This window comes from Clarias gariepinus, chromosome 1 (assembly GCF_024256425.1).
Source record: "Clarias gariepinus isolate MV-2021 ecotype Netherlands chromosome 1, CGAR_prim_01v2, whole genome shotgun sequence".
Taxonomy (NCBI): Eukaryota; Metazoa; Chordata; class Actinopteri; order Siluriformes; family Clariidae; genus Clarias; species Clarias gariepinus.
Window position 1 is genome coordinate 26293834 of NC_071100.1, and position 17000 is coordinate 26310833.

The 17000-nt window shown below is 38.9% G+C and overlaps 1 protein-coding gene across 1 annotated transcript; it reads left to right on the forward strand.

The window, feature by feature from the left end:
• The first annotated feature begins 1073 nt into the window (after positions 1-1073).
• On the forward strand, positions 1074-15494 carry gc2 (guanylyl cyclase 2). Its single transcript, XM_053496819.1, has 20 exons — positions 1074-1149; positions 1938-2792; positions 2888-3192; positions 4230-4575; positions 4716-4800; positions 5262-5358; positions 5444-5569; positions 5662-5742; positions 7239-7415; positions 7614-7770; positions 7991-8140; positions 8284-8432; positions 9658-9821; positions 10109-10301; positions 11892-12066; positions 12172-12270; positions 12362-12456; positions 13376-13461; positions 13548-13636; positions 14349-15494. Exons 2-19 carry the CDS (start codon positions 2030-2032, stop codon positions 13633-13635), a joined length of 3336 nt encoding a protein of 1111 aa, XP_053352794.1. The 5' UTR covers positions 1074-1149; positions 1938-2029; the 3' UTR covers position 13636; positions 14349-15494.
• The last annotated feature ends 1506 nt before the right edge of the window (positions 15495-17000 follow it).

A 17000-nucleotide genomic window follows, 5' to 3' on the forward strand; every position in this document is an offset into this window, starting at 1 on the left:
TATTACTTAATTTTTAATTATTAAAAAAAAAAATACAACATTACTATAACTTGTGTGAGCCTGAATGTTGACTGGATACATTGGATGGGTCATTTATCTATTTATCATAAATTTTGTCTTTGCAGCATATGTGCAGTTACTGTTCTTTCGCCTTGACCTGCAGTTGGCCAGACATTTGTACTGTCTCAGGAAATGCTTTGACAGGCCATTGTTGAGCTTGTTGAACTTGAATAGCTTAAAGGGTACATTCGCAGATTATCATGAGTAGTTATCTAATGAAGTATTTGACCAGATTGCTCTTACTCACAGTGATCCAACCAGAGATCTGCCAAAGACTGTTAGTGTACCAGCTCTGTCCATATTCCATAGCTAATGTGTCTGTGTGCCCCTGCCTCCCTCCTCTAGCTTTATAAGGACATTGAGGTTGCAGACACTCATACTAGCAGGCCATCTGGTTCTGCCTTAAGTTGGTGATTTCACATGCTTCCTTAGGGATACACTAAGAATGTTTCAAAAACAACTACAATAATAGATATTAATAGGACCAACTAGTTGATCTGGACTCAACTTCAAGACCACTTCATTGCAAGACCACCAACTAGTTGTTCTCTGTAACTACCCAATAACATGGCTGATTTAGCATAATACTGTATGTATTTGATATATAGAATGTTCAATGTCTACTATAAGTAAGATTTGTCTTACTTAAATGGCCTTTAAGTGAAAATTAAATGTTTATCATGACAATTCTAACTGCATTATGAAGAGACTAGGGAGAACGCTGAGATAAATAATAAAAAGAAGAAATCACTTGGCTCAAAATTGGATTGATATAATCTTCAGGTCACTTACTTGAGGTCGGCTATGCCGTCATTTCAGGAAGAGGAGACTTGAAGAGGATTAGAAATGTAACCTAATGCCGGCTGGAGCCCCGTTAGGGCCTCTGCAGCACCAATGGATTTCATCTCTATACCTTTTGGTTTCTGTAGTTCGTAATTAAATTCATAATGACAGTAAAACTTCAACAAAACAGTTTCTCTTGGATTTTTTTTTATGTGAAATGTTGGTGGCCTACAGGTTTACGCTTCATGGTTGAGCATCAGGCGCAATGCAAATGATCATCCACATATGCTTTAACATATAGAATCGGTAAGTAAACACCATTGGTATGTTCATGCTAAGGTAGAGGCCTGTAAATGAATTTATAGAATTGCATAACTGATCGGTGGTATTTGAATTGCAGAGACCAACCCAAGACAATAAAACTTGATTAGCAATCTTCAGACTTTGAAAATGCTGATTGGAGTGTAGATGTATACACACATCTTATTGAAAACAGCCCTCAGCAATAGCTGACACATATTTTCATACAATTTTGCAAAAAAATTATCTTGTTTAATGTGCTTGTATTTTGGTATGTTGAATGTGCTTGATGAGGAGGGATTAGAATAAACTCCACAGACATAATTAGATAATCCTAGTTATAGCCAGTCTTGCATTTATGCTACAGAAACTGTTTAAGAAGAAATGCTCAATGTGTTTTTAGTAAGACAAATTGCTCTCATTGCGTATGGGAATGCTTAAAGGATCGTAAAGTGCATTTACTGCTGGATTCATTAAATCACTCAAAAGCTTCTATGTTGTGCTTTAGAAACATTATAGAAACCACATATTCTCTGAGATAGCTTCAAACTTCAGTGTAATTTCTGAATGAATTATTACGTCTCAGAGTGGTTTGTAGTTATAGAAAATGGTGTACACTTTAAAGGATTGTGCTTATCCCATTCTTACCCTTAATCCCTCTATTACTTACCACGACATGCTTCTGGATAGACTTTTTACAGCATGGGTAACAGTTTTAATTTCAAGGAAGTCCGCCATTTAATTACATATTCTCAACCACAGTGTACCATTTCTTCGATTTTCTTTTGTCACAGAGCTATGGGGAGACTCCAAAGATGACACCTCTCATGTGACACCTAGTGGGCTTCAGAGCACACTTCAGACCTTCCTGAGCCGTAGCCCTGAGATGCAACGGCGGCTCTGTGCCTTCTATAATTTACCACCAGAACAGGCCACCAGAGGACTCCAGACCAATGATCAATGTTCATCTTACACCTATCAGCGCAGCTATCTGTCCTCCTTCTCCACTTGTTACTTCTGGGCCTCTGTATTTTTGTCATGCCTCCTTTATCCTGTATCTACCACTGCTGCTATCTTTCAAGTAGGGGTAGTCGGGCCATGGTCCTGTGACCTACTCTTTGCCAAAGCTTATCCCAGTGCAGCAGCCCAGCTTGCTGTAAGTCGTATCAACCAGAACCCATCTCTCTATTCTGGAGTCACTTTTGATTATGTCATCCTGGACGAGGATTGTGAGACAGCGCATGGTCTCTCCCGTTTCCTTGGCTACAATTCGCAGGCATCTGCCTTTGTTGGGCCGATCAACCCAGGTTACTGTGACACAGCATCCCTGCTGGGGAAAAGCTGGAACAAAGCTGTGTTCTCCTGGTCATGTATTGGTCATGAGCTGGATGTCAAGCGCAGCCATCCCATGTTTGTCCGCACTATGCCCCAGCCCACGATTGTGTTGCTGCATCTCATGCGGTACTTCAGCTGGGCTCACGTGGGTATAGTTTCCTCAGGTGATGACATCTGGGTAGAGACTGCAAGTAAGGTAGCCAATTCTTTGCGCAGCCATGGAATTCCCATTGGCATAGTGGCATCTATTGGTAAGGATGTGACCAGCATGCACAAGACTCTAGCCAAGGTCAAGAGAGTGAAAAATCTACGATGTGAGTTAAAAAGTTCCACTGGTATGAATTTATCACAGTAATGTATTGCATAGTTATGTATTGTTTATTTTGTCTTTCTTTCTCTCCAACTTTAGTGGTGATCCTTTGTATGCATTCAGTCTTAATAGGGGGTAAAGATCAGCAGATGCTTCTTGAGATGGCCCATGATATGCAGATGACAGATGGCTCCATGGTATTTGTGCCCTATGACACTTTTTTGTACAGCTTGCCCTACCAGAACCTTTCTCAGCTCATCCTTCCTAACAACAGTAAGCTACAGCGTGCTTATGATGCTGTGCTTACCATAACTGTGGATTCACCAGAACAACACTCATTTTATCAAGCTTTTGCTAAGGCTCAGATGAGCGGAGAGCTTCCCAAGAACATTAAACCCAACCAGGTAAGAGGATAGAGAGAGTGGGTTGGAAAAGTCACTTAAGTTAAGAAAGTTCTCAAAGTGTTTGTGCCTATATTGACTTTTAGAATTGGTTTAGCATCTGCAAGCTTTCCTCATACAGTACCTTCCACCAGACATAAAAAAGGTCAGGTCTAGCAGATTTTATTGTCTTTATTATATAGAGAGCTTGCACACGCTGGAACACAATGTAATCTCTTTAATTTGCTAGTAATAAAATATGCATAGTCTTAAAGGGCACAATACAGTCCACTAAATACTGTTCTAAGAGGTGAGCAGTGATAATCCAATGTGTGTGTTGGACGTGTCTTGATTGGTTTAAGTGAGTGTTGGGGGGTTAAAAAGCAAGAGAGTTAAGAGTTGGGTGGGTGGGGTTATCCGTTATTCTGGCAGCCTTGTCACTACAATGCTTGTGGGTAAGAGGTGTCAGTAGTGGGCTGTGAGACGCACTCTTATGCTCCCTTGTATAAAGTGGTACTGAGTGGGTGCTCTATTTATCCTTCCTGTGATGTGAGAACACAACTGGCGTTGTTGAGAGTTCAGGTGAGGTTCACACCATGGAAGTGGTTGAGCTTTTATTTCTTTTTACTGTTGAGGATAGTAATTACCGGCCTCTTGAAGTCTTGAAGAAGTCTTTTTGGTTTTACAACATTAACAGATGCAACATAATGCTGCTGATGAGTCACACCACTGCTGTATCATTGGCAAACTTGATTCTGCAATTTGATCAATTTTAAGCAAGAGGAAATGACATCCTCTGTGGAATGATTCGAATGATAAGTAAAGTGAAAATAGTGGGATTGGCTGCTCTTTATGTTTCATGAACAGCTGTCTGAAGCAATACATGATTGGTGTAATAGAACATTTCGATACTTTTGCTTCATGTAGTTCCCTGGTAAACATTTATGTAGAAAAGCTTTTATTGCAATCCAAGCAATTCACAGGAAAATTCGTTTGAAGCATTAAGCCCCTTTTGCACTAGTGGTTGGTCAGCAAACTATATATATTTTTTAATCCTACAGGTGTCCCCTCTGTTTGGTACCATCTATTCCTCCATTCTGTTTATGGCTCATGCCATGCAGAGTTTGAAAGTATCCAGACAGAGTGATAATCTGGCCCAGCATGCACGTAACCTGACATTCAAGGGCTTCAGTCATTTCATCCACACAAGCCATTTAGGCTCGGGTCTCCTGGATTATGTGGTGCTGGATACAGATGGCTTATCATGGGAACTTAGGCCTTGCTACCGCATAGAGATGGAGACGAACATGGTACACTTCCTTGGTCATCCCATTCACTTCCCTCGATTGGGGCCACCTAAGACTGACTCCAGGTGCTGGTTTACACAAGGAATCATCTGTAGTGGAGGTGGGAGGAAGACACACACACACACACACACACACACACACAATCACAAACAGAAACACAAAGGCAATCATATACTTTACTAAATAAACTGCTGTTTAGCTCCATGACTTTGTCCAAAAAAGATTTCCATCTTTTAACAGGTGTGGATCCTTTCCATCTGATTATTTTCTTCATCTGTGTATTTCTACTGATCTTCGCTTTTGTTGCGACTGTTTACTTTATAAGGTAAAAGCATGTTGTACTGTTTGGTCAAAAAATGTAATTCCCTCTAATAATTTATTAAACTTTAGCTTTGATTATGGCATGTATTGTATTTTATTATATTGTATATGTATTGTATTTTCGCAACAACTTCATGCAACATCACAAAATTCATTTTTATCCGGGATTTCATATTTTATAAAAATGAAATGCATAGATGTGATAACCTGGTCATTTGATACTGTAGCTTCAGGTACTAAGCTGACATCATTTAATTGCCACATAAAATTGCTGAGTATAGACCTGATCCACTGAAACAACCCCAGATCATACCGTGGGCACTGGAATACGGTCAATCTGAACTTATCAGAGCACATGAATTTTTCCATTGCTCGAGAGTAAAAAAATCCATATGCTGATTTTTTGTGGGGTGGCCAGGGAGTGTCTTTCACTTTTGCTTTTGCTACAATATATCTGTCTCTTAGGCGACGACTCAATCAGATTCAATTAGTCCGGGGCCCGAACAAAATCCTGCTGACCTTAGCTGATGTCACCTTCATCAACCCATCACTAAGTAACAAGGTAAAAAAAAAAAATCGAATTTGTTTTTTACAAACACAAACAATAAAGATACACACTAATAACTGACACACATTTCCAATCTCAGAAAATGAGTTTGGACGAAAGCAAGACCAGTGATACAAGGAAAAGCATCTCAGAGCGCAGCCACAACTCTCCGTTCTCTAGTCAATCTCCTGCCACTTATGAGAATTCAAATATTGCCATCTTTGAGGTATAATATAATAATAATTTCAGTTAATATTTTAGAAAACCATACTGATTGAAGCACAGAAAAACTTATTTTTTTCTTTTCTTGTTTTGCAGGGAGATTGGGCTTGGCTAAAACGACTTCCCCATGGAAACTTTCGGAGTATCAACCCAAATACCACTGACGTGTTTGAACTGGTGAGTCACTGCTAGATTTTCCTGTTTATAAACTTAAAGTTTAAACCTTACACTTTTTTTCAATTGTTATAGAGGAATTGATCATTTGTCAATAATTCCCAATGTCGACATATGAACAACGGGGCCTTTAAACCATTATAATGAAATAACTTGTTTACACCTTTTAAATGGACTGTATATCAGTCTGTAACTGCAGGACAACAGTGAAATGCCTTTTTTTTTTTCTTTTATAAAATACAATGCCAAAAACCTTTAAGCACATTTGCTTACCTGTTTTGCTCAAACCTTCTGTAGAAATCATCTCCAAATGAAAATAGGTACTTTGTATTCTTTGGGTTGTTTAAGGATTCCTTGTGTGATATTTGTACTTGTGTGGTATTTGTGATATTCCTGCACATGTTATGCTGCTGGCATCTTTTACTGTGGGCCTTTTGGTTTTAATTTAGTCGAAATATTATTTGTTACTCGGCTAACTGCTATGAAGTTAACCCTGGGTTCTAAGCACGAATTCAGTATTGTTTAACATTCGCCATTTGAGAAATAAATATAACATATCTATATATCACACATGTCCAAAAGTATGTGGACAATAGGTCATCACACCCCTATCACGCACTCACTTTATCCTGTATACAGGAACAGGGGCCAGGAGTCTTATGGCACAAGGTGGAGCACATCTCCAATAGGGTGTAAATCCATCACAGTTAGCCTAATCTGCATGTCTTTGGACTGTGGGAGAAAACATGAGTAAACCCGCCAAGCACAGGGAGAACAAGCAATCTCCATGCACACAGACCCCAAGGCGGGAATAAAACCCTGAACCTGGATGTGTAAGGCGACAATGCTAACCACTAAGCCACCAAGCCACCATGTCGCCTTCACACTTCACGCCTATGAACTTATAAAATATCCCATTCAATAGCCATGGTTATTAATATTGTGGTGCCCCATCTTTGTTGCTACAGCAGCCTCCACTCTTCTGTGAAGGCATTTCTCTTTGTTTTATGTGTCGGACCATTATGTGTTGTGCCCATTTATGTATAAGAGCATTAGTGAGTTTTGGCACTAATGTCAGATAAGAAGGCCTGGCACATAGCTGATGTTCCAATTAATCCCTAAGATATTCATTGCGTATAAGGTATGGGCTTTTTGTTGCCTCTTGGGTGCTTGAGCAAACCATGTCTTCATGGAAACATTTTGAAAACACCTAGATAAGGATGTGACAGCCAGGTGTCCACAAACATTTGGCCATATTGTGAGATTTTGCTAGTGGTGGAAAGTTATACATTTCATGTGAAAATAATGAAAATGTTTTACACTTTGGTCTACATTAAGCTCTGTTGTGCAAATATTTTGAAAAAGTGACCTTGGTAAGGATTCATATTTGTTAGTACAGTAATTGTAAACCTTTTAGACCTAACTTGAATATGCCTTCTCTTATTTCCATCCTCTTTGCATATAATTGATTCATACAGCATTTACATCCTTATTCATAGATGAAAGACATGAGGCATGAGAACGTTAACCCTTTCATGGGTTTCTTCCACGACTGTGGGGTCTTTGCCATAGTGACGGAGTTCTGCTCCCGTGGCAGCTTAGAGGATCTGCTGCATAATGACGATGTTAAACTGGACTGGATGTTTAAGTCTTCACTCTTGCTGGACCTCATTAAGGTAGTGCTTTATAGTAGAGATGGGATGACTGATGTTTGCAAATAAGACTGCAAGCTTCACCAGAGAAGAACTTGGCCGATATGATGTGGGGAGGGGGGAGATAGACATTGGTACTGTATACTTACAGAAGGAATCTACAGTAGTAAATGGGGCAGGTTACAATATGACTGTTTGTGTATGAATGTACCCGTCATGCAGGGAATGAAATACCTCCACCACAGGAATGTATGTCATGGAAGGCTGAAGTCCAGAAATTGTGTGGTTGATGGGCGCTTTGTGCTCAAAGTGACTGACTATGGCTACAATGAAGTGTTGGAGTCCCAGAGGTTTCCCTATGTACAGCCACAACCTGAGGGTGAGTGCATGTGTACCTTGTAAGCTCTTTTATCTATTCATCTTCAGGATGCAGATACTGGTTTTCTGTACTATCCATATAATTCCTGGTGGGTTGTGGATTTTTTTCCCAGCCTTTTTAAAAATCGTTGAGGTTTAGGTCTCTTGCCTGTACTTGCACATGCATCTCTAATATACCATTCTGATTACACTTGTTGTGCTTATATCTGGACAATACGCAGAGCTGCTGTGGACAGCCCCTGAGATCTTGAGAAGTTCCTTTCCAGGACTGAAAGGTAGTTTGGCAGGGGACATATACAGCTTCTCCATTATCATGCAGGAAGTGGTGGTCCGAGGGCCCCCTTTCTGCATGTTAGAGCAGTCTGCTCAGGGTAGGTTACAACTCCTGGAGATCTGTCAAGTTCATGTTAGAAGATGTTGTAATACTTGTTTGTATTGTTGTAATACTATTGGCCATATTACTCCCTTAAGTGTGAGTATGAGTATTCATTTTTCCTTTTTTTTTTTTTAACAGAAATTATTCAGAAAGTAAAGAAGCCTCCACCATTGTGCAGACCCACAGTATCTCCAGACCACGCTCCTCTAGAATGCATCCAGCTAATGAAGCAGTGCTGGAATGAACAGCCCGAGAGGAGACCACCATTTGATGAGATTTTTGATCAGGTGGCCCACTTTTTCACATATCTGCTTTTCTAGGGGGTAAAATACTCTTTTGTTTCTTTTTAAAAGCAAAGCTTTAGGTTTCATCCACATGTAAAAAAAAAACTATACCATTCTGTTTTCAATATAGAAATATTTCTATTCATATGCAAATGCAATAATACAATAAACTGAGCATGTCAGGCCGGTGGCAATAGCATGTAATTTCCAAGCATGTCACACTTCTAAAGAATAATGTTAAGAGCTTGTGTAGCGTAAACTAGAAAAGGTTCCATCAACAATATGTGGATTGACACATTATCCAATAATCTATTGCACACCGATACTCACACAAAACCATAGAAACCATGAGCAAGGTAACACTTTGACATCACCATTTTCATAAACACATGTTTCTTTCAGGAATATTTATGGGCCTTAGTTTCAAATAAACATAAATTGTGTGAATAAAAGAGCAGGAGGTGCAGAATATTAGAATTTTTTGTAAACTTATAAGAGTAAAAAAGGATAGTAAGATACAATATATAGAAAACTCTTACTAAAGTAACTTTTAAATGGGGTGCTCAATTCAAACCGGGACTTCTTCATTAATTTCTAGTGAATGAAGGATTAAAACTGATTTGAATGGTGGGAACGTTTTAAAGAAGTCTGTACATCTGTGAATTATGATCCCAGCCGAGATGGCAGTCGTTCCCATAAACATTCAGTGAGTGGAACACATGGTCCTGGAAACTCGATGGGATAACATTTCACTACCAGCATCTCTCTTTAGGAACTGTACACACAATCATTCACCAACAGCACTTGAACATTACAGGAAATCAGCTGGGAGTTATTGCCACATCCCCAGTACAATCCTGACCTCACTTCAATTGATCTCCACATATTTGGGCCATTAAAGGAGTTCCTGGGAGGCCAGCATTTCAGACTTGAAACAGGCAGTCTGATCATGACTTTGGTGAACTGAGCACTAGTGAAAACCTGGGATAAGTGCATTAGTGTAGCAGGGCATTATTTAGAGAAATAAAGGAAGTTTTTACCCTAATTAATGTGTTCTGTTGTTCTGCGCAATCAAAAGTCCAGGTTGGACTTTAACACTTCTTGTAGGCTAACAAACACTATATATAGATATATTAATATAAAATTTTGATATACTGTATTCATTTATTTATTTGCATGAACTGCCTTCAGAATCGTGAGTCTCACACCTATCTTTCCCTTTCCTCAGTTTAAAAACATCAATAAAGGGAAAAAGACTAACATCATAGACTCCATGCTCAGGATGCTGGAGCAATACTCCTCGAATCTGGAGGAACTGATCAGGGAAAGAACAGAGGAGCTGGAAATCGAGAAACAAAAGACTGAGAAACTGCTCACACAGATGCTGCCACCGTGAGTAGAATAAATTACAAAATGATGGATTTCAAATATACAGGATACTTACCTTTTTAATAATGTTTTTGAATAATGTATCAATTGATCAAAAATATTTATTTGTATTTGATACCTGTTGAAAAAGTGAATAAGTTCTCTGTTGAAGTCATTTCTGTGAGCTCTACAGTATGTTCTTGGTAGTAAACTTCTACTGTTCGCTACTGTATGTACAACTGGACTCTTCATCCCAATCTCAATCTCATCCTCTTACTGTCTGGTGTTTTCTTGCTGTTCTTTTGCTCCAGGTCGGTGGCCGAGGCTCTAAAGTTGGGAAGCACAGTAAAACCGGAGTACTTTGATAGTGTCACTGTCTACTTCAGTGACATTGTTGGCTTCACTACAATTTCAGCCAACAGTGAGCCGATTGAGGTGGTGGACCTTCTTAATGATCTCTACACGCTCTTTGATGCAATCATCAGCAACCATGATGTGTATAAGGTATCATTCCTGACTGCTGTTTGGTCAGAAAGTGAGAACATCTGGTTCAGTCAGATCTTTTATTTATTGTGTTCTGTTCTGTTTTACCGCGATTGCATCTTCCTTCTGGTCTTATAGGCATTTTACACTGCTCCTAAGATTTACTTTTGCACATTTTCCACCTCTAATGACTTCAAATATACAGCCATGCAGGACCGGACAGTACTTACGTTTATCTCTGTCCTCTGTGAAAAGTCTGGCTTCTCGGAAGTGGGTGATTTAGGGATCAGCGCAGTACTTTCCTGGTCTGTATCAAGAGTTACTGAAAAAGCTCCAGATGAAAGCATTAAAATACGTTAAATATATTTCCAACCTGACCACCCATGTTTGCCACAGCAATATGATACATGCTGTATCTCTGAGATGCTAAGATGATCTCAGGTGTTGGTTTCCAGCCTGCTGTGTGTTCAGTTCTCATTGCTCCCTGCATAGTTTGATCCTGGGGCGTCTCTTCAACTCGAGTACTTCTGTCCATGTCAAAAAGCTCTTTGTTCATGTAGAGGTTTTATTCCTATTAGGTAATTGCTATGTTCTCTATGTCCGCTTCTTTTGCTTCTTCTCTTTCTTCTTCGTCATTGTTGTTGTTTAATGTGTTTGTATGTAACTGTGGTTACACCATAAGTTTAAGAACACTCAGCGGATGATGATGTAACACTTCCTGTGTCAAAAGTGTCACTGTACACATCCTTAGCTAAGCCCTGTAACAATCTCCAAATATGTGATTTAAAATGTATTTTTTCTAAAAGCTATTAGATGACTGATTCTGTCTAATTTGGCACAAATTGGGATATTTGATGTTACACTGTTTGGTGGATACTTGTTACACATATAATTATAGACCTCTGAATCTGGATAAGCGCCAGGTAAGATGATACTTAAAAGATTGACCTTAAAAAAATCATGCACGCACGCACACACACACACACACACGAATATTACAATAATATTTTCTTTAAAGCTCTTTCTTGCTTAGCATTTGTGTTCCAGCGTGATGCAAATCCACCAGCGTTAACCCGTCCTGGACCAGTGACTTGTATCCCATCTCTTCCTTGTATCTCTCACTGCACTGGAATAGGCTCAGTCTAAACTCATCAGACCACATGACATTTTTTCATTCAATCTTTATACTCCCTAACAAATTAAAGCCTTTTTTCTGTTTGGTCTCACTAACAAGTGGTTTTCGTACGGCCACAGTAGGCGTTTAGTCCCAATCCTGTGAGTTCTCATCACATTCTAAGTGTAGAAATGCTCCTACTGTACGTTTACTATTAAACATAGCTCTGATTTCTCCTGGCATTTATTTAAAAGGAACTTTAACAAGCACTTTTACCAAACTCTGATTCAGTATTCATTACTATTTTTCTCAGACACATTTCTTCCACCCTTCTTCAGGCACCCTTCTTCCAGGTTTTTTATTATGCATTGAATGGTTCTTAATTTCATATGTTTTCTTTCATTAATGCATGCAGATAAATTTGATCCTTCTGACTATTTTTCTGACGAGACAGTGTAAATCTTCCTTTAGCTTGCCACTTTTTCTCTACTTTTCAGGTTGAGACCATAGGTGATGCCTACATGGTGGCATCAGGTTTACCTGTGCCGAACGGGAACCGCCATGCAGCTGAGATTTCCAACATGGCTCTGGATATCCTCAGTGCAGTGGGGACGTTTAAAATGAGGCACATGCCTGATGTACCGGTCCGTATCCGAATAGGACTTCACACAGGTCAGACAAAGTGTTTTTGTACACCAACGACTTTTGTTTTAGTGAATTGAAAAAGTACATTATAGTAGTGCTTCTGATCAACTCCACATGTCTGCCCCTGTGTAGGTTCGTGTGTAGCTGGAGTTGTGGGCTTGACCATGCCCAGGTACTGTCTGTTTGGAGACACAGTCAACACAGCTTCTAGAATGGAGTCCATGGGGATGCGTGAGTTCAAAGACCTCAAACTTATATTGAGATTTTTTTGTTAGGATTCCACTATGTATTATAACTGATATCGACACTTGGATTCCTGCAGCGTATCGGATTCATGTTCACTCCAGCACAGTTAAAATCCTGATGGCACTGAAAGCAGGATATAAAGTGCAGTTAAGAGGCAAAATTGAGCTCAAGGTAAGACCAGAGAGATTGAGCAATAGAAACATTATCTCAGTTGTAATGGATGATTTTCTTATTTGAAATGACTAACAGAATTATATGCTATCGTATGTTTTTTGTACTGAGAAAATAGCATTGTGCAGACGGTATAGGTTCCACCTCGCAGCACCACTGTGTCTAGTTTGTTCCTGTGCAATTGCTTCTGCACTGTGAACAATTTTGTGGATGCATGTGTGTTTGCATGCTGTCCTGTGAAGCACAAACCAACCCAGTGTTTTCAAGTTGTTATTAAAGATGAATAAATGCATATAATTCATTACACATAGATATTCTCATTCTCATATTCTCAATACCTGCAGCATGTAGCAAAATCACTGTGCATAAAGTCATGCGGAAACAAAGCAAGAGCGTCAGTTTCTGTTCACTACACATCAGGATGGGGGAACACGTGATCTCAGTGTCTTTTACCAGGACATGTTTTATCATGTCAAATAGGCTGGTTGAAGGATTTTATAAATTGCTGCTGTCCTAAGATTTTTTTCTAGACTTTACATAGAATAGTGCTAAATAAGAAAAAGGAAAATAAGCTCAAATGACCACTTTGTACAACTGAGGTGCATAAAAAGCTTCTTAGAATGCACAATACATTGAATCTAAATGGCGGATTGGCTACAACAGCAGATGACCACATTTGGTGCCACCTTAATAAGCCATGAACATTCATCTGGCTACATTGGACACTGCTTTATAAATTGGTTTAACTGGACAGGAAAAGATCAAGTTATATAATTAATTTATTTATTCTAAAATGATTTTTTTAAATTAATTTTCTACTCATTCTAAAAAGAGCTGGCATTCTTATATTCCTGTGCCCTGTTTCTTTGCACATGATGCATTAATAACAAACTGACATCGGATCTGCTCCGTTTCACAGGGCAAAGGTGCAGAAGAAACCTACTGGCTCATTGGGAGGGACAGTTTCACCAAACCACTCCCTGACCCACCTGAACTTAAGTCTGGGTAAGACTGGGCCATTCCATGGCCTGTGACCTGGCAGCGTCTCTGTGTGTGTCTTTCTTGTTAATCCTTTCCAATATATTTTGCAGGCAAATGGCACATGGCTTGCAGATGGAGGAAATAGCTGCATACAAGAGGCGGAAAGCGGAGAAAGAGCTTGCAAAGAAGAATAACTGAGGTAATGTTATGCATGGAGAATGTATAACATTACTGAATGCGGTGTCTGGGATGGGAGATATGGGACACAATTAGCACATCTGTGCCATTATTCAACTACATTCTCCAACTATGAATTAACTCAGTTCTTCTACTTTCAAGTTATGTTTCTCAAGCTATAATCTGCCAGTTATCACTATATTAAAACACGTTTTTGACTGTATACCAGCCATGATATTGTGTGTGTGTGTGTGTCTGTATTGAATACCTTACAAAGCTGTTCGGTTCAGAAGCTGGCGCTGAAACTCCTTTGAGGATATTAATGAAGACCTTCCCCACATCAGTACAGAGGCTGTAACCAAAGTGAAATAAATCCCTTAAAGCTTTAATCTGGAAGGTTTCTGGAAGTAACCCCTCTGTTTATGGCCTTGCATGACTTGTGCAGTCAAATATAGCAGATCTACATGCTCTCTTCTTTCAGATGGCATTGCACATTTCTGAATGTGGCCAGCTTTTGAAAACCGGATGCCTGGTTATGCATGGCATGCAGATGTGTCTATTTGTGTTGTCTGTTACGTTCTATATGTCCTCCTAGGGTTCCAGGTTTTAATGTCTTAATGTAGGCCTAATCAATGAATTGGAATATTTATCCTTGATACATGCGTTTAATGTGTTTAATAAGGTATGCATGTGAGTAGGCTGATGCACGTTCTTTATTGTGTGGTGTTTTCCAGGACTGAGAATAAGGACTTTAAGCTGATGCTTCAGAAGGCGGTGAAGAAGATCTCTGCCGTGCGTCAGGTGGCCCAGGTTACTCTGGCTGATGAAGGCAACATCATGATACACCATCACTGAAAACCCTTTTGCTTGTGCTCTTTTGACTTGTGCACATGACGCAGGAGCTTGATGCAGACAAAACAAGGAAATCTTTAAGCCTTCCTTTGTTCCTGGCTTGGTCCGGTCAAAGTGGCTTGAGCTCTGGATATTTTCTACTGCACATGAAAGGTCTGTAAAATCAGGACTGCTTAATTCTTATTAAAGGCTCCTGTTCAAGATCGAGAAGGCATATCGTCATGTGCATTTCAGAGACTTTCACTGTAACTTCTCATTTTTAAGTGAATGAAACTAACACACAACTACCAGGAAGCCAGGTATTAGGTGGAATATTCCAGCACTGTCTCTCCTATTCTGAATACGATGTACCTTTGTGACTTAAGCCAAAGTCACAGACGGAACTAAAATTAACTTCTGGGAACCCATTGCTCAGCAAAATGAGGACGGGATCAGCAGTAGAGGGAGATAGATAGAGACATCGACAGAGAGACAGAGGAGTGAGGGTAAGAGATTGGATCAGATCACTTTTTTTTCTATTATCTAAAGGGAAGAAATATCCTTCTCGCCTGAGGAGAAAAACGTCCAAACTTGGTTCTGGCCAGAAAATAAGGAGCAAAACCTTGGTGCAAAAAAATTATTTAATAAACAAACTATATTTATATGTTTAAATGTTATATAACACTACATATAGTATTCATACCTATTAGATTGATCTACTGCCATGGTGTGAGAATAGAGCTTTTAGAGATTGTTGCTAAAATGTTGCTCAGACAGACATCTCTTAATAAGGGGTATGTTTAACATGGACTCCCATGGATGTCATTAATGCACAAATGTTTTAGCAATGTTTTGACTGTAATTGTAGGGTGTCAGTGATATACCTGTCAAATGTACAATATCTGCTTGTTTTTATCTAGCTGTGATCTAACGTAGACTAATTACTGTAAGACGAAATAAAATCTCTGTCTAAAATTGTAATTTAATACTGAACTTATGTATTGAGGACACTAACCATCTCCCCTAGAAGATTTGCCAACCTGCACGGAATAATTCAAGCCTTAATCTGCTCCACCTGATCCACCTAAGCTGATGTTCAGGTACATGAGATATGGGTTGGAACTAAGCTGTGTTGAATAGGTCAAAATTTATTTAGGCCATATTTTAAGTAAATGTCTTTTGACTGTTCAGTACATCAAGAACTTTAGTTTTACCAACAACACACTTTGACCCAAATGTGAAAAAAAAAAATAATAAAAAAAAATGACATTAATGTCGGCTTGAAGCATTAATGAGCCATTTACAGTTAACAATAAATCTGGATTTTATGTAAACTCGAGTGTGTTTATAATTCTGTAAGAAGGCAATAAACCTGATTTTAAACCTCTCACTTACAATGAAACAACGCCGTTTTGTGGTCAGAGGTGTTAACGCAGCAGATGGTGACCTAGATGTTGTCAGGATTAGGCCAAGTGGCTCTTCATAAGAAGTACACTGAGTGGCAAGGTCACCCTTAACCAGATTACACAGTCCTAAAGCTGTCTCTCTCCTGCATGTAGATTATAGTCCATACTTCTGAACATGTTTCGGTAAATGAATATGTGTGCATGTATTACAAAATCAGGGTGTTGTTACAAAAAAGTACCATCAAAAAACTCATATGTCAAAACTACACAGCTAAAAGATGAGCAACATCATAGATGCTTCTCAATAGTCAGAATTCAGCGGAGTGTCAGTAAAGAGCCCTTACCTTGAGCACAAGGAAAGAAGATGACCAACACCAGGCACAATTTTAAAACTTATGTTTTTTTTTTAAATATGTAAAACTGGTTTATATATATAGTATAAAGATTACAATAATGAAATGAGTGGTTTTTAATTTTAAAAAGACCATATGCATTTAACATTTTTATGGTATTAAACAAGAAATAAGTCTTGAAATGACTTGAAGCTACACAGAATAACTATAACATTTAAATATGTTATACATCATTAAATAAAATAAATAAAATAGGTGAAAGTGAGGAAATTTTAAAATCGAGATTATGTACATTATGTACCACTGGGAGGAGCAACTGAGTCATCACTGAGTGGTGAGTTACACATGCTGGCTTTTATTTAGTGTAGACTTCCTGAGGTTCAGTTCAGTTCAGTTCAGTCATTTTATTATCCCAGCTGGGAAAATTGGCTTGCAGACGGAGACCAGATTTAAAAACACAAATATAAAAACAACATGCTGAAACAAAAAGGCGAACGATCACCCGTACATATACTATACAAAGAAACAACAATGCCTGAAAAACAAGATTTATTACAATTAGATTAATCATAGAAAACAAAAAAGTTTTTACTTCCACTGCACTTGAACCGGAGAACTCCAGTCAAAGTGGCTGAAACGTACAATGAAACGTACAAGTCAGTGGTCTGTCCTGTATACTGCAGTATGCTGTAGATCTACCCTTAAAAACCCTGCTGGTCAAAGATAAATGTTAAAGGGATTTGAGGCACACCTATCCACTTTTTTTTTTACAATTTCATAGTGCAGTTCAAATAAT